Source organism: Geospiza fortis, unplaced genomic scaffold, assembly GCF_000277835.1.
Source record: "Geospiza fortis unplaced genomic scaffold, GeoFor_1.0 scaffold10, whole genome shotgun sequence".
NCBI lineage: Eukaryota > Metazoa > Chordata > Aves > Passeriformes > Thraupidae > Geospiza > Geospiza fortis.
This window is the reverse complement of record NW_005054326.1, coordinates 61,789-80,745: the sequence shown is the minus strand read 5'-3', so window position 1 is coordinate 80,745 and position 18,957 is coordinate 61,789. Positions and strand designations below refer to the sequence as shown.

General features: G+C 37.6%; 1 protein-coding gene across 1 annotated transcript in view; it reads right to left on the bottom strand.

The window, feature by feature from the left end:
• The window catches only part of DCP1B (decapping mRNA 1B), a gene marked incomplete at its 5' end in the record, with an annotated part of 38,840 nt that overhangs the window by 10,074 nt on the left and 9,809 nt on the right, over positions 1–18,957 (bottom strand). The window contains 4 exons of the mRNA XM_031057052.1: positions 6–246; positions 1,381–1,509; positions 5,627–5,717; positions 7,512–7,578. Coding sequence (XP_030912912.1) covers positions 6–246; positions 1,381–1,509; positions 5,627–5,717; positions 7,512–7,578 — 528 coding nt within the window. The remainder of the gene's footprint in view (positions 1–5; positions 247–1,380; positions 1,510–5,626; positions 5,718–7,511; positions 7,579–18,957) is intronic.

Here is an 18,957-nt window from a genome sequence, read left to right as displayed (position 1 = left end):
GGGGAGCCCGGGGAGGGGGTGCAGCTCAGTGCCCCGCACCATGAGCTTCTGGATGGCGGGGCACAGCTGCTTCTCGGCATTGGGGGAGTGCCTGCTGGGCTCCTCGTAGGACAGGGAGCGAACCACGCCCTGCCGGACCGGGAGGCTCTCCTGGTGCGGCTTACTGAGCGCTTCGCAGCCATCTGCCTTGTCCTGTTTGCCAAACAGTGCTGTCAAGGATAAGTGCTGGGGTTCGGGATCCGCGTTCTGTGAGGGGACAAAGGAAAAGAGTAAACACAGCTCCCTCGTGCAGGAGTTACATTGTCACAGACATATTTTGTGAAAAATCCTTTCCTTAGGATTTTTTTCTCCTGAGAAGCTGAGAGGCCTCTGAAACGAAATGTAAACAATGGTTATCTGCTGCTGTGCAATGCAACAGGTGCATCTGTGATTGGTCTCATGTGGTTGTTTTTAATTAATGGCCAATCACAGTCCAGCTGTCTCGGACTCTCTGGTCATTCACAAGATTTTATTATCATTCCATTCCTTTCCTTTCAAGGCTTCTGATGAAATCCTTTCTTCTATTCTTTTAAGATATCATTTTCTTTTAATATATACCATAAAATAATAAATCAGCTTTCTGAAACATGGAGTCAAGATTCTCATCTCTTCCCTCGTCCTGGGACCCCTGCGAACACCACCACATTGCATTAACTGGTGACAATATTTAGCCAGCAGAATTCAATGAAAAGCTGAGAAAGCTGCTATGCTCTTTTTTTCCCCAAGAGGATTTTTAATAGTTTTGTCACATAGGAAGGGCAAGAAGACTGTTGTCAAGCTGCTAATGTGGGAGAAAATCAGCAAATCTGAGACATAGCAGTGGCTTTGCTTTAAATAACATGAAAGAGCATCTTCTTTTACAGCCATCAGTACAATATTAGTAAGAGACAGAAATCTGCCTGTGTATGAAGTAGAGCCACTTCTTGTGCATCTGCTGGTCACAGCTGAATTCAATTTTTAGGATTTTGCACTGTGATTTGGCTTGAAGATATACCAAGAGACTTTATTTCAATGATTTCCATTGGGGAAAAAAAAGCCAAGAACCAATCAAAAACCCACAAAAAGTGGGGTCCAGCAATTGACTAGATCAGCTTGTGATCAAAACATCCCCTGAAATTTGCAAGACCAGTATTTCTTTGTTGCATCAGCACAGTATGTCTGTAGTTTGTGTGTTTCCAAATCATACAGTGGGGGTTAGGGAGCTTTCACAAACCAGATTAGTTGTGCTTTAAAATCATTCCTTACAGTGGCTCCATCTCAAGTTCATGCAGTGACCTCAAATCCATGTTCCTGTTGCTCAGTGCAGCAGCAGCAGCAGTCAGAAAACACCACAGATTTTACCTTGCTCTGCTGGGAGATTCGGGGCTGCTGATTCTCACTCGGCTTCACTGGAATGGGTTTGATTAGGTTGGGGTTGTTATAGATTGCAGAGGAACTGGTTATTTGTTTTGGCTCTGAGCAGGTCTTACACTGCAACACAAAAAAAAGGATTTTTTAGCATGTGTGACAATGTATTTTCCCCCAGTTCCCAACCACAGTAAAATACAGACGTAACCAGGTATTCAATAACCAAAAATACTAACTGCAGCACTGATGATGCAGTATTATGCTATTAGAAGAACTGTAGCAACTGCAACCTAATTTTCTAAAACCACAAGACATATGTAAAACTGAACACTTGATTCCAAGATTTCCCTAGTACAAGACTTCCCTCTAATTTAAATCTTAGTTCTCTTTTTGGCCTTCTGCTTTTCCTGCACTTCAAAAACATAAAATACTTTTTAAAAGCAGCTTAAAAATCAAGCAACAGACATGCCTTCCCTGCATCCAACAGGCAGCTAGAAGGATTAATGTGCCCATAAAGATAATTTAAAATGCTTTTGTCAAAAAGTAGAATAATAACTCTTAACTCTTTTACATAAATCTTCACATGGTAGGAACTTGCAGGATGAATATACATGTACAGAAAAGCAATTAAAGATTTAATCAATATGTAGAATAAATAAAATTTCTTATTATGAAAAAGATGGCTAGAGACAGATTACTAAAAGTGATCAGGGACAAAAAATGTCACAGAGAGAGAATTCAGAAAAAAAAACGATAAAATGCTCCATGAAAAAGAAATAGTAAATGGAAAAGGAAAATGTGAATAAGATGCTACAGATAAGAATATAGTCAATGAAACTAAAAAAGCATTGGGCATACATGGAACACTACTGTCAGTAGAAAAGAAGACAGTCTCTTTGAAGTCATTGTCACTTGATACCAGTTGAAACCAGGAAACTGGAAAGATTTTTAAAAGAATTATTTAACAAGAAGTTAATTCCATTAATTCTTCTGTTAATTCTAACTCCACTCTCAAATATACAAAGCTGATCAATTAACCCATTTCTGACACCTATTGCAACAATAAATAAAGACATGCTGGTTCCAGGGCTGCCCAGTAAACCAGAACTGGAGTTCTTGTGGGGACTTAAGGGGCTTTAGTAGCTCCTCGACACTTTCAGTTGTTTGTCACATTGGACACATCCTACATGGACCAAACCTGCACTTCAGTAAGATTAAATAGCCTTTTTTTTCCCCTCCCCAAACAGTTCTTTCTCTAATGATTCTGCCTTTTCTTCAATGTATCTTCTTCTCATTGCTATTTTTCAGCCCAGTCTTTTTCTTTAACACCATGGATAACATTCTCTTGAATATTTCCCAGTGAGTTCTGCAGAATTTAAATAATACCCTTATTTCCTCAGGATATTTTAATAGCCTGAATTCCTCAGAAACCTTAAGTACCTTAGATTCCACTGTCATACTCTGCATAATCACAGAACTAAGCCTACAAAAATGAGGTGAGAAGCAGTAGTGTTTAACAGAGTCATCACTACATGAGCATATTTTAGACCAAATTCCTCAGCCAAATGAGCATCAGTGCACACAAGAATGACATTGACCTGACTTGGTATCATTGCTGTGACTTGATAACAAGGCTAGTAGGTTGCTGTCAAACACAGAAGCACATGGAAGAGAAAAGAAGCCTGTGATGATTCCAGAGGCATCTGTAACTATTGGAGCTCAGAATTTAAAGCCATTTTGGCAGATGGGGAGCACAGCCTTGCTGATGAGGAAGTTGGGAGCACTAGCATGGCATTTTAAGCAATAGTCAGGTGGACAGGTAAAGAAGATATTAGATGCTATTATAAACAAGTAATAGGAAAAAGCAGCACAAAAGAAATCCCACCATGCTCTGTAGTGAGAGAACCAGAGAACATTTGCCAATTCCTACACCTTGCCTCACAGCTCTGTCCTTTAGTCACCTATCCTGTTCAAAGCTGTGCTGCTACCAAAGATTGCTAAGTAATCAAAAGGTTCTAAGATCAAGTCAAAGAAAGGCTCAGCAACACTGGAACAAAACTAGACACATATGGTCCATGCAGATCAAAAAGAGCAAGAAAAATCACTGAGGGGTTTTTGGCAAGTTTGGTAGAGTCACTGATATTCGAAGCAAACAACTGCTCTGTGTTGTGAGATCCATACTCCACCTGTACAGTATGAGACTGGAAATGCTAAATGCTGGGAGAAGAACTGTGCAGCACAGAGTTCAACCCAGAGCTTGGGCTGCAGTACAAGACAAAGCACAATGGGTAAGGAGAAACCCATTTTGCAATGCTTTGCTCTGTACCCTTGCAACTCTTCAGCTGGTTTTCTCCCTGGCTGTCAGTGAGGCCAGCTTTTTCTTAGCAGAGATCAAGAGAAGGCAAGTGTATAAGAAGTAGATTAAAAAAAAAAAAACTCAGTGGTTTAGCATCTTAAAGCTCCATCAATTCAAAAAGGAAGAGGAAGCTGTGTATTTTATTTTGCATGTAATCTCCAAATGTATAACATAATTTGGGAACAAGGAACTTCAAAATTAGTTACGCTCTTAAAAATCGAGTAAAATTCCTTAAAATTTTGAAAATTGATGCTCTTATTCTACAGCTTCCAACACTTTAAAACACTCTTCACTGAATAAACACAGAATTCAAAGAAGAGAACAACATATTTCATAACTAATTTCAGCACATCAGGCTGTAAGTAATAAAACATACACTGACAAGAAAGTAGATGTCATAAACCAGTCAAAAAGCATGACTGCTCTGAAGCATATTGACATTAAATAGAAAAATGGTTGTCATTGCCTTTATTTATCACACTCTTTAGAAATTTATATTACTAGCAATACAAGAAATCACACACATCCTGTTCATAAGAGGTCAGGCATTCCTAGCACTCATGTCCCAGATGAGGAGGAAGTTTTTATGTTATTTTTTATGTCCTTGGCAATCACTTAAATGCAGAAAGATTAAAGATAAAGTAAGAAGCAAATCTGCAAAAGATTCTAAAGGGAAAAAAGTCCTAAAAGCTATTTTTAAACAACAGAATTTCCTCTCCTTTGTCTTGTTTTCTGTGTACTAATGCAGAAATGGAAGGTAACATCTTTTAGATTTATCACCCTTTTTTCACAGAATCTGAAGACAGCCTAATATTTTCCAGTTTTCCATTTGCAGTATTCTTAAGGTTATCTAATGAAAACCATTTAAACATTTCAGAACATCTCAAATCATATTCTCTGATGCCAAGATTAGATAATGATTCAGTATGAAAAGATGGGGAAAATACCAGGTTTTAGAAGTGTTTGTCCACTATAATACATTAAATCTCTACTGCAGAAAATACAAAGGCCCCAAGCTTCAACAGGAACTATACACAATATAAAGGCTCCATTTCACCCTAGCTCAAACAGTTTGCCATCATCTTTCTGAGGATTTTATTAGTAGCTACATTTCAGAAAAATAAACACAAGAAATGTAAGGAGATAAAAAGTTAAGATATATGTACATTGCCAGACTCTTATGGAACACTGAGGAGCTCTATTATTGCATGACAGCACATAAGCAATACAGGAAACAGCAGCAGGAACCTGCAGGCTCTGTAACAATTTGCAGCTTATATATGGATAGTTAAAATTATTAGATTTTTATTCCCCAAAGTAAAACGTTTTTGATTGCTCAATAATAGAGAACATTATTAGTCCATTAGTTACTTCTTTATTTAGAAGCCTCAGAAGACCAAAGCAGCACACGGGCTGAAATCATACTACATTTCAACCTTTTCATTTCCTTCCATTAGTGCCTGAAAGGAGCTAACAACCACAATTAAAAGCAGTAACTTCACTGCCAAAAGTCTCCTGCACCAAGTCCTTTGTGCAAACCACAGAAACTATCAGCAGGTAAATACTTCACCCAGAAAGAGGGCACAGCTTGCAGGTGCTCCTCAACAGGCACAAGAGCTCTAAGGGTCAGAATGAAAGGTAATTTATACTTGCTCTGAGCCTCTACTATTCAACAAATAATCATATCCACATTCTCCTGCCAGAGCTTGTTATTGACAGCATTAATTTCTTTTGAATTTTTATCAAATTCTGTCAAATTTTTTTTTACCAGCCACTTCTACACAAAATGAGAGAGCACACTGTCCAAAATCACTTTGAGTAGAACTATTCAAAACCCAAAATAAAACCTTATGTTTCATAATGTAAAGTGGGAGCAAGTCTCACCTTGGTATACTCATCTTTGGCCTTGGTAAGCATCCTTAAGATATCCACTTCTTTGTTATTAGCAGAATTCATGATCATGGGGGACACCCCTGTTCAAGGTGGAGGATATATGAGAAAAAAAGTACAAATAAAACATAAAAACTTAACCAAAATTACTGTACAATACTTAATTGAAATTTAAATATTTGTCTTTCCCCATCTACATTAAAATGTGCAGTAAAAAAATCACTATTAAAAGATCTCTATAAAATCATAATTTGACATAAGATTAATTTTCTCCAATCTTGACTACACTAGACCATAGAATAAAATTTCCATAACTGAGTCACAATTTCTATACCCAGAAGGAGCAGGGAATTTATAGTGTTATTCAGTTGTGCTGGTGGTGGAGGATGGCAAACACACACACAAATCAGGCATTAAGCACTAGCAAATGACCAATTTCCTGCCCCAGCTGTTTTATTATTATTGTAGAATGCTGAGAATTAAAACACACAGCCAATTGGCTGAGCAACAGGGTATTTTTTTATCTATATGAAATACTGCTATTATAAACCACTACACATGGTTTACATTTGCATGAATCCTCTGAAAACTAGGTTTTATTGTAGTAAATTACCAGTTTGAGAGCACCTAATCACCACCAACCGAAACTTGAGCTAGTTAACTAAAATGAGCTGTCAAAAACCTGAGTTTCCTAGGGTTCATTGTTTATTTCTGTAAATTCATCCCCATCAATTATTTCTTGGGTCACAGCTGACTCATTTTAGAGCTGTAGGATATACAGCAAAACCAACAAACCCCACTGAACAAAACCCCACCACTGTCCCAGTCTGCATTTCACACTGTTTTGTCACTGCAAAATGAAAAGCAGCAGGTATTTTTTCAAAAAAAGGATATATGGAGGAAAGCTGACTACCTTCCCATCCAGTATTTTATCACAAATCCTATCTGGTGTGTCTAACCCTATATACCACAGGCAGCTGGAATAGCCAATCACTGCCTGTTCCTACCCAGCCCCTTCACTACATCCTCCACATTATAGCTCTAAAAAATGTACATTGCATATGTTGATAAAATCTGTATGACTCCAGCTCCCTTGTTCTCCAAGCAAACATGAAAACCTGCAGGACACAGTCCTTAAAAAAAGGGTCCCTGCAAACAGTGCAGAAAAATGAGCCCTGTCCATCCTGGACAGGAGAAAAGAAGAGTGATATTGAAAAAAGCTACCCATATGACACTCTTAGGTTAAAATACAGCTGAGAACACAGTTCTGTGTGAAATCTTCACCTCTGGCTGGACTGCAAAATTAAAGTTTAACGTTTAGAAAGACACAACTTTATGTGCGTGAAAGCAATGACTTTAAAGCTAATTGAAGTCTTGCTTTAAATGGCAAAAACAAAGTGAATTTTGTATCTATTGCTAAGAAGTGAGGAAGCAGGAATTCAGCCATGCTGTACAAACAGGACAAAACCCACAGAAATTGTATTAGTACAGCATACCCTCATGATATCCTGCACTTACCTTGATATAAGGAAAAAAAAGAAAGGTAACAATATTAAAAAATAAAATCTTCCCAAATTGAAAGATATATTAAACCCCCAAAGAATACAATTCTTCAAAATAGGTCTCTGAGTCATCAGGAAATAAATCATATCAACTGGTACACTCTGATGTAGCTGGAGAGCTGCACTACAAATTAGGAAAAATTACTGCAATACAGTGACTTATTTATGATTTTATGAAATGCAGGCTTGACACTTGCAACAAAGTTTGTAATTTTAAAGTAGAAAGGCATAATAATCCTAAAAACGTAAAATGGACATGTATGTACCAAAAAACATACATAAAAAAAGCACAGAAGACTTGTTTACCCATCACTTACTTTTTCATGAGCTCTGCAATTCTTTGGCATTCTTCTTTATCATAAAACCAAATCCCATATATGGACACTGCAAATGCACATCAAACACAAACTGTGAGCATCTTCTCAAACAGCAATTCTTCCTGGGAGATATTTAAATGTGACCTGCAAATTAATCTTAAAATTTATTTTCATCTTATGTTTTCCCTATCTAGAAACACAAAACGACACCTCAGATCCTATAAAAACAAAAAAAGATCAAAGGCACATCTCTAAGCATTTAAATTACAAGCTCTTAAATACTCAATTAAGGCAAAGGTATTTGATCCTTTTCTTCAGAACACTAAACCAGTGGGGGTTGTTCTTTAAAACCTTTTTCTCTGTCCTTTATTTTATGTCATAGCCATTTGACTCCACTACCAGCATGCTGCAGGAAGCATTGCATGCATATGGAAGTAGGAAAATCTGTTTAGTTTTCAAAGAATGTTCAGGTCTATCTTACAGAGCATCAGAGCTGGTGGAGCAGGATAAACATCTCTACCTCCCTGGAGATTTGCTATAATTCTGTCCATTGTTTTCTACAGGAGATCCTGTGTTTCCTCCTCCTTCCCTCCCTACCCTACTGCAGGCAAGAGTTGTCTCAACCTTACCAGGAATTGGCAGTTCCTACCATGTCTTCCAACATTTCATTTGAAAATGGATTTCATTTGAAATGGGTTGAGCACCTGTTCAAAAGCAACTGCAACACTGACCCTGATGATGTAATAATTCCTAATAATATTAGGAGAGTCCAAAAGCAATAACTCCTTCAATTCCACAGAGCCAAACCTGTGGCATATGAAGTGTACCTTGGCTTTGTTAATGTTTGGAAAGAAAATGAATGTACATGCTTGCAAGACAAGAGTATATTATTTTCTCCATTCCCCCCAAATTTAAAGCTGTGTGTTGTCTTCTATAGAACTAAAAACGGTCCCAGCTGTTTAATACACAGCACATTGACAAAAAGCCTAAAATATCTCACAAATCAGACATCCTGTAGGCATACAAAAATTACCTTTTAAAATATGTACTGTCCTTTTTATGATTATTGGAAAGTGTGATGATTTCTATTATTCACCTAAAAAAGGCAAGTAACATAATATGCAGCAGTGGTTCTACAAATGTGCAACTTAAGAGCTGAACTGCACAAGTAATCTCAGGTTTTTAAACAGAAATAGTAAAATATGCATTTCAAATCCACATTAATATTCTAGCATATTCCAATGGGTGTTCAGTAATAAACTGTGGACCTGTAGAGAAGTGTGTAAACAACTCATAAGGTTCCAGAACACTGACCTGTTATGCAAAATTCCACATCCTTCTGATGCGACACATTTGAAAGTTTGTCCAAATCACAAGTAACTCCATATACCCCAATGCAACAGCACAGCAAGCAGACTGAGAATCCCAGACAAACCAAATTTGTTTTAATCAAGATTCTTATTCTTTATAAAAGAATCTCCAATGGAGAAGAGTATTGATGAAATTTTGGCCATCTGCTCCATCTTCCCAAATTTCTTTTATGTCTGCCACAGCTGGTGGCACCATCAATTATGCAGCACAGGTTGGACAGCTTCACCTTTGGCCAAGAGAACAGACATGTCACAGACTACTGATGAATATCTAATAAATCTGAAAGCTGACAGTCCCTTGGAAATGCCAAACTGCTTCTGGCCATTAGAAGCTGCAAGACTCACACTGGCTTGCTTCTGCTGTTGATTTACCTCAACTCAGAGACAAACACAAGTAAACTGATAACCAGAATAATGACAGATTTCAGATTTTACAGAGCTACAATTAATACTTTGAAATACAGTTACAACAAACCTATTTGGGTCAGAACAAGGACACTGAGTCTGTGCCACCAAACCAAACCACACCACCACCCAGCAATATATCCCATCTTAACTCAAGTTTTAAGTTAGGATAATGCAAATCCAGAGACCTTTAGCCTAGAGTTTAGCTGAACTTCAAACCCACCCACATTTATTTTCTCCCCTTGGTCAAATGGTATTTCCAACCCAAATTAGGAAGCACAGCTGAAAGCAAGCTAAGAGCAAAGCCCAACATCCTGTGAGCTCACCCAGTCAGTGGTGAAACCTTTCAGAAGTGGACAGTCCTACTGTTCTTCCTTCCACACTGCTCCCATCTGTCCAGAGGAGATGGACACTTGAAACATACTGAGAAACAATCCCTGAGCTTGTGGCAGCACAACACACCCTGAACTCTTTTATGTAGGTGAGAATGAGGGACCAGTGAGAACACAGCAACTCGTGGAAATCTGAGATACCTGTAGTAACCATGGCAAAAATTCACACTACAGTATTATATTCTCCTATAATCTGTATTTAAGAGAAAAAAGTATAGACAGTTGTAGTAAGAATGAGTATTTATGGCCTCCATCTTGATAAATGATGAAGACAAAATGAAAAAAAAAAAATTCCTATGTGCGTGGCAACACATAAAACCCCACAACCAGAATGAGAACCTCAGCTGATAACAACCTGTAACTGTCTGGGAACCTGGCACACTCACAGACACAAAATACAATTTCACTGCAAGCTTTCTACCAGCATGAAAACACTGCCTGTTTTATCAGGATTAAACATAAACAGATTACTTTTATCTGCCTTCCCACTCTGTCAGACTGTTTGACAAAATAGAATTCCACATCTAAGCATCATGTGTAGAGTGGTAATTTCATGTTCATGTTAAAAATGAATCACAAAACGTCAGAGACACAAAGCAAATTTTTCTCCTGCCAAACAGAAGAGGAAATATTAAGGCACTTTAGGCCCAGCCTCAATCATAAAGTTATGTAAGAAGAGATTATTGTAAAAAACAGAAAAAAATAAAATCAAAGTCAAGTAATGAATTGATGACATTAAAAGGAAAAAAAGTGCCACAATTACAATGTTGTTAACAAGATTACACAAAACTATGACATGATGCAGCTATGAAATCAAGAAGATCCAATTAACATTGAATGGGAAGCTAAATAAATTACCTAAATAAACTAACTGAAATATTTAATTATTAAGGGTATCAGTCTTCAGAATTTTTTGAATTTCTAAAAGGCAGGCCACTCATAAATCAAAACTGAAAAATTTTACCCAAATCTATGAAGCTCCTTTAATAGCTCAGTGACTGAATTTCAGGAAGGGCACTATTTAAGTTTGAAATCACGACTTCAGAGCCAATTCGAAAGCTTCCGCCTCACAATTTTCATTTTTTTGGCTACGGATTTCTCCTGTCCTCACAAACACTAGAACACTTGATACTATTTATATGCAGAAGCTGACAGCTGCTATCTTCCAGAATTATAGATAACAATTTCTAACCTCTCAATATTTGAAACATTAATTTAGTTATTACGATAATACAGGATTTCTTATCAACTTCAATCATTCGTGCTAAGTATTCCGTTAAAAAGAAAGGCATTTTCTAGGATTTTTTTTTTCCTCTTCATTATTCCAGTGATTAGATTTTTGTCTTCTGGATAGACATTTCCATTATGAAAGCTTTTGTTTCAGTGTACCTGCAACATGTGATTTTTGAGCTACTCCTCCACAGACTGCATAAAGTCTTTAAGCCTGGTAAAAATGGATACAGAAATAACTACTGACTAGAGATTCCCCTGTACCTAGGAACTGTTTTATACTTGTTGGTATTAAAAATAAATAAATAAACCCCAAGTCTGGAAGTTTTGTGTTTTATTCTTGATTCCATGCTTCTTAAGGTATTTTGCTCTATGTATAGCCTAGACTTTTGCTCCTGAATATGTAAATCCACACTTGGCTATGTTCAAAAGAAATTTCTGTATCCATGTCTTGCAAGGCAGGCAGACACCTTTACGTTGCTATGTTTAGGACTGCAACAAGGGAGAAATATAAAAAAACTGAGCACAGACAGCTGCACACTATCCTGGAAAGCTGAATTCCATCCCAGAGATGTTATGCAATGATACACAAGCTGTGAAATGTTATCTCAAGTGTCTGCACTGGCTGTGTGTGCTTCATTTCCCGGTGGCTGAGTCAAGATCCTAGACCTGGGTGCAAGACTTGAGTGTGTGGCCTGAAAAAACACCAATCATCCCAATCCAAGTCTGTAAGAAATTTTTTTGAACATATTAATAATAAATACACTGGTAAAAATTTGGCTTGAGTAATTAAAGTCAGGCACTCCATTCTAATTGTAACTGCTCCACCCTAGGATCTCAATTTGTGAAATGGGAAGAATAATATTTCTAATCTGAGCAAGGTAAAACAGTTCTCTTTGTTCATGGGTTACCAGCTTTTATACTGATGATTATTGGAGAAAACAACATAAAAACTCAATAATTCTGACTCTAGTGCAGAACTCCAGTGGCATATAACAAAGGCCATGCATGAGTAATGAGGAAAAAACCAGAATACTGAGTAGCCTCTCGATGTGAACACCACTCCAACTGTTTGATAGCTGAAACAAAGTCCTCATTGCAAAAGAAGAAAACCACACAATATAAAAGTCCATAAACAGAGAGATTGCACAACCAGCCCTGACTCTGGTATTTCCTAGTTTAGGAGTCTTAAAGTTCTTTCAGCTCTAAGCAGGCTTTAAGTTCTTTCAAACACAAAATTTTGCTCTTTAGATACTTAAACCCAAAAGACTAGAAAAAGACTTCAATTGTATCCTGTTATACCACATTGATAGAAACGTGGCTCATCAACAGGACTGGAATTTTTAGGCCTCTTGTTTCTCAACATTGTGCAAAGCTGCAAATACAAAATATGTATTAGGTAAATGTATTTGTTTCTAAATAATGGAAATTTCTCTCTGGCTATATCCTGGTATTTCTGGAAGTTTTTACAGAGAAGCCAAAATTTTAATGATTCCTCAGGCATAAAAATGTCAATAAATTGAAGCAAGGTAAGAGTTTTTCAAACAATAAAAATGTGTATTTTGCTATGAGCTTCACCTAAATTCCTAAAAATCTCTGAAAAGGCCCTGCCTGATAAATTATCAGACACTTCTTCTTTCATTTAAAGGCTGATAAAGCTCCTGATCCACTTATTTGGAGAACTGTTAACAAAGACAGGGAAAAGGACGACTTGGCATTTACATTATCTCAAATGTTTAAAATATTATATATGAACAAGCAAGCTACAAAAAAATCTCCTAAAAAACCCCAAACCAGTTGTTAAAGGAGAAAGAATCTTACTCAGAGACATGTCAATGCAAAGCAATGATTACCCATGGCCTTTTTTCAGCTTAACCAGTGAAATTCAACTGAGGAGGGAACTGTTAAAACAATTTTATTCTAAAATAAAATATCCACAAAATATGCAACAACAAAACCCCCAACAAAATGAAAAAGCCCCTCCAGACCCCTTTCCCCAAAAGCAAATGGTTTGAGAGTGGGCAGTGATTGGCAACATTACTGAAGTCAAGAATAAGTTCGTCACCACCATCTGTTTAATTGTTCTTGGAACTATGCCTTAAAAATCAAGACAAAATTTTTGTTAATAGAATGGACCCTGAAATATTCCTACCATCATCTATCAGTTGTGAAAGTTGGGGGACCAATTTGCAGACTTCCAGATAGAGCCAGTAATTATTTCTGGTTTCATGAGGCAAAAAAAAGGACAGCACAGACATGGTGGATGGTTTAATAAATCATGTCTGTGACTCTACTGTGAGAGACTGACTTCAGGCAGATTTTTAATCCAAATTTATCAAAAAATTTTTATAAAGAAAAATCAACTGTGTAGCTGTCAAACAGAATAGGGTCACTGGAAAGCCCCCTAAATGGCCTCAAAGCTGAAGTTCTGTTAGTACTGCAGGAAAATTTAAAGCCCATTGATGCACTTATTTCCATAAAGCTCAGCAGATGTAAGAGTCCATCAGCAGGTTCTTTACTTTTTTTGGAAAAGAGCCCAAATGCAAACTGTAGTTGCAAGATTTCCCTTAAATATGCCTTCTGTTGATGCTACAAGAAATTTTTAGTCCTGACACAGGAATAGCATCTATGTTATGATCCATCTGGCTTAGAGAATTTTTTTCCCCCCACACCACTGGTTTTCCAGTCACACCTCTTGCCACTGCATCATCAGTTCCAAATAATTTTTAAATCATGATGGTGCGTGACACTGAAATTAAAGCAGGAAGGCTGTGGATGCCAGGCTATCAATTTCTGAAATAACAAGTTGTTCTTGAGAAATATTTTTTCTTATAAATAGGCTCTCTTAAATAACAAATGGTTCCTGTTACTATTTCACAATAGACTTCCAAAATGTCCCCGTCAGATGAGAGTTCCATAAGCTAAAAACTACATCCAAATATCCTCATTCAACACAAGCAGGGGTCCTGTGAAATACAAATCATCAGGGAAAGGTTTACTGGAAAACAAATGCAACTCCTCAACACCTGGAAGGATTATTTTTTTAGCTTACCTGTGCTCTATATTCTCTGTTAACTTTCTAAAGCAAACAACAAAACATGTCTTCAACACACTGAAATGAAGGCAGGCCCTGATCTACAGAAATCACCTGAGCAGAACACAACAATGCCTTACACAAATCTAGGCTAAATAGAAATCCATACCTTCCATCAGCAGAAAGGCTTATACTAAAAGGAGACTGTCACAAGTGGAAGAGGTTAAACTACAAACCTTTTCTTGATTCTGTGCACTTCCCTCCTACCTAGTAACAAAAAGCTAAAAGAACACTGCTCAGTCGAGAAGGGGACAACACAGCTTTTCCAACCTGGAGACAACAAAAAAATTGCCTTTATTTGAAAGAATAGAAAGGAGAGCTACCTTCAGTGTCTCAATTTCCAGCCTTTTTCTTTCCACTACATTAAGAAAAGAAGCAGCTTCCATGTGTTTCTTGTGGAATATCTGGGCTTCCAGTCCCACAGGGAAGAGCTGCTCTGCTGCCTGTGACACACACAGCTGGTAGAGGACTCACCAGGATTCTCACATCAAGGTTTTCATTTATAATTTAGTCCAACCTAAGAATATGTTCCCAATTATTTTTAAAGTGCATCTCTGAGGTACCTGCCAAAGGTACACCTCTAATTCCACAGCTATAGTTAAGTTCAAGGTCAAACTGTTTTCCAAACTCTGACAATGCCATTTTCCAGTACATTAGAAGAGGGGAAAAAAGAGAAGACTATTTTAACCTCAAATAGGTGTTCAATAGCATGTCATTTTTCCCTGAAACCTGAATTTTTACTATAATCAGTATGATGAGCTGTCACTCCAAATGGTTTAACTCCCACAAAATAATGAACAACTTCAGAAAGGGCTTCATGAAGAAAATAAGCAACCTTAACTATACATGATGTTTCTAATTCTGACTGTTGTGATCTCATCTCTTATTTCTCCACTGCATACCTTCAGATCCTAAGTAATGGAAATACATTTGCAGATCTGGACTGAGTTCTTAGCCTGCAACAATAAAAGTCTGAGTTACTTGTATATCCTTGTTCTTGTAACAAGAAACACGTAAGAAATAACCTAAGATAAGAGAATTTAAACCCCTCATTTTTGTATTTTTCTATTTGTATACTCTATACACAACACCATTTTGGATAGGCAATTGTTTCATTTTTCTTACACCATCTCTAATTCTAAAATGGTTAGAAAAATAATTTTAGAAATCCAGATAGAAATAGGCAAAAGTCAACTACTCCTCCTGAGATCTCAAACAGTCGATATTTACAGCATATCTTATGCATTCCCTTTGATTGCTTTGCCACAGCCTGTTAATAGGTTATAATCCACTCATTAAAGAGTTCTCTACTCTTCTGTAACCATTCCTCCTCTTGCAGTCAGCTGTTGCACTGCCTTCAGTAACATCTGCTTGTCTGTAGAGCTGCAGACAGAAACTTTGCAGCACAATTTTTAGCAATAAAATACAATTTCACAGGCACAGAAAGGTCATTCACCATTCTCACAGAATGACAGGCAAACTGTGGGTAGGTTCACACCGTGTTCACAATCTAAATTTCACCCTGAACCCTTTATCATTCACATATGGTCACTGCAGTTTTACATACTTGAAAGCTGAAGGATCATTTAAGTATTAATTTTAATTTTTCACCTGCATTTTTCTCGTGAAATTGCAATTTAGTAATTTCTTTCATTAAGATAGAAATAAACCCCTTTGAAGTACCTTGTTGCTTTTTTCTTTGATTACTGTAATTCTATTTCAATGCATTTGTATCTATTTTGAAATTTTATTTTAACAATTGAAGTTAATGTTCAGATTATTCAGAAGTTTACTGACTTTCCTATAATCTTGCACACGAGACATTCTGTGGGCAAGAATACAGAACATTCTGTGTATATTAACAAAGAGAGAAACAATGTACCCTTGAGATCAAGTTTGTCACCAAGAAAATGTAATTAACTAGTAAACAGTTTCTTATTTAACCTGTAATTCAACTGAAAAAGAAAAAAAACCCTCACATTTATCAAATTCATGTTATATTACCAGCTAGATATTTCACAATACCAGCACTGGGAGGTATCCTGCAACTCTGAATCCCTGATTATAGACTAGAGATACAGTCATATTTAAATAAAAATTTGGGATTATTGCATGGGATTATTTTCACTGCAGCAACTGTATTGTTTCCACACAAAGTAAAAATCTGTGTTTCATTTTGCTTCAGAAGTCAGCAGTGTTTTACTAGCTTATGCATAATCCTTTAGGAATAAAACTTAACAGTAATCATCATCTGCTTCCTCAGTCTCTCCCCTCCTTCAGTTTTTAACTCTCAGTGCAAATCTGAACATCTACTTTGCTTTCTGTTAAAGAGTGTTAGAAAGAGAAATATTCACATGAGAGAAGCCAGAATAAAAACAACAGGTAACAATAAACAGAAGGCAGCAAAGCCCTGCAGGAAGACATCGCATCCTCACAAAAAAAAATTCCAATGTTATTTCTCTCCTTTTTCTAATTATTATGAAATTTTATGAACTTGTTACTTGAGAGATGCTACACATACCTGTATAGAGGATTTAACACTGTATGTTGTTTAGGAAAAGACATTGAAATTTTACAGAAAGGCAGTTTGTTTGACAGAGCCAAAAGAATTGGTACAGCTCAAACACAAAGTCCATATCCTGTCTAAGACAATGGGCAGCAGCAGATGATCCACAGAAAGAATCTTCTTAGTCCCTTTATTGCTGACTTCTGACCTGAAGCTTGTGTCTTACATTACTTACTTTTTTTTTTCCCACCCCCTGGCTACAGAATCTCTTTGGTTGGTTTAATGCATGTAAATAATACTTCTGTTATGCAAAGGGATTATTAAAACAGGCTCTAAAAGTCCTGGGCATATGTATGTGCAAAATAACAATGCCAGCAGGAAAAACCCACTGGGTATTTTCTGAGATTGATTTTAAGCAATGCATGATGAAGACTTTATACTTGTGAAAGGAGGTCCTGTTGCAAACCCCTCAACTGGGCTGCAGCCACAGCCATTGAAGCAGAGCAGGCAGCAGGCATGAAGCCCAGTGCTGTTACTGGTTTGGACAGCAGTTAAGACAAAAAAGCAACACCGCCTTTGCAGCCTGAGTGAAATTCCACTGGAGCACTTGCACCATGTTCCTGTATATAACACATTCCTTGTCCTTTAAAGGGTATGCTGTCTTACACTTGGGAAGGGTTTCTTTCCTCTTCCCTCCTGTAATTGAAAGTATTCTTTACTGCCGATTTAAGGTTTGTTTTGACAAAGAGAGCACTGATGAGGCACTCAAGAGCTTGTATTAAATCAAAGTTAGACAGAAGTGAGCAGCTTGTATATGTGCTGTGGGATACACTTGCTCACATATTTATCTTCCATGTTTTGAGAGAAGGTTACAAATATTTTTATATATATACACACACATATAAAAGAGTGTGAGTAAGCAAGCTCACATTCCAAGAGAAGTTTTCTGGCTATGTCAGGAGTGTAGTCCACCCTCTGCTAAGCAAACCTGTTTTTTTCAAGCACAAGAGGATATTATCAGAGGAGTCCGTGTGGATATACAGAAACCAGAGATCGTCATGGCTCGCTGAGGTGATGAGCTGATGGGTGGATGGCGCCCATTATCTTCACTCCTCAATCCAAGTTTTCCTGAAAAACGGACAGGGGGAGGAGGAGGCTCCAACTGAGCACAAGGCACAGAGGACAAGCAAAGGATTAGGAGTGAACAGCAAGAATAGGAAGGAGAATGCAAATGATATTGAAAACGTTTCAAAGAGCTAGAGAATAGTTCCTAGATTAGAAGATCCAGTTGTCAGCAATTTAAAACAATATTCAGGTTTTAACTTCTGTACAAGGCTATTACATAACCCTGAAGCAAGGAAATTAACCAAAAGGAATGTGCCTTTACTATCTATAGAAAAAACACTTAGCTTCAGCTGCTTCAACGCTCCTTGGAATTTAAAAATGTTTCAAGCCTTGGTTCGGCAGGCGTATCACCCCCTGCCCAGCCACCAGCCAGGGGAACCCGACGCCAAGTACAAGGGGAAGCTGGTGCATGAAGCTCAGCTGAACTGCTTCTACATCAAACCTGGAGGTAAGACAGCATCACCCACTCATGTGCACCGAAACTGTACTCACAGCTGCCTTAAGGGTTGCCTTCCTGCTTAACTACAGCAATCTGTGTAATGCAGGAGACTAGCCTAATACCTCACAGCAGTATTTGGTGATAATGTACTGGGAAGCTCTGAATGTGTGATCACACCACCACAGGATTTAGATAATTCTAGTAATTCTCAGATCTGGGGAGTTAAGTAGATGGATGGCTTCTCTTGGTTATATATTGTATTTTGAGCATCTAATCAACATTGCTTTCCCACTTCCACTGTGACTTGATTAAAAAAAAGGAATGAAAGTATAAGGAAAAAGAATGATTTTCTTTTTTGTTGTAGACAAAGAGGCTAAGAAGTTGAAAACATAGGAAAGCTGAAAATACTAAATACATGTGTGCGTATGTGAGGGGATTAAGCTGCAAAGGCGGTTACACAAGGGATTTGTGAAAAGCAACCAGCTCTGGAATACCCTTGTTTGCAGGAGAAAGACGTAGGCACTCACGTACATATTTCCCCTGCTCCTGAAACACTTAGCATTTTATGCTGTGCAAGGAGGGAATTGTGAAGCAGAGGGTATACAGGTAGTCACGTGAAAATAACTCCTCTGAGAAAAAAAAAATCATTATCTGCTGCAAGCCCAACTCTTGAGCATTACTGCATCATATGCCTATCTTATCTTGAAAAGACGTCAGGAATGCCCAGCACTGGCACTACACTCTCCACAGTAAACTTCCAGACAAGCTAATTTGTTACTTATATGCTGACATCCATAAATGGGAAACAAAGACTGTGTCTAGCAGATATATGCAGCATTACTCTCCTGCCATCCTATACAGAAACTCATCCCCAAAGGTGGGATG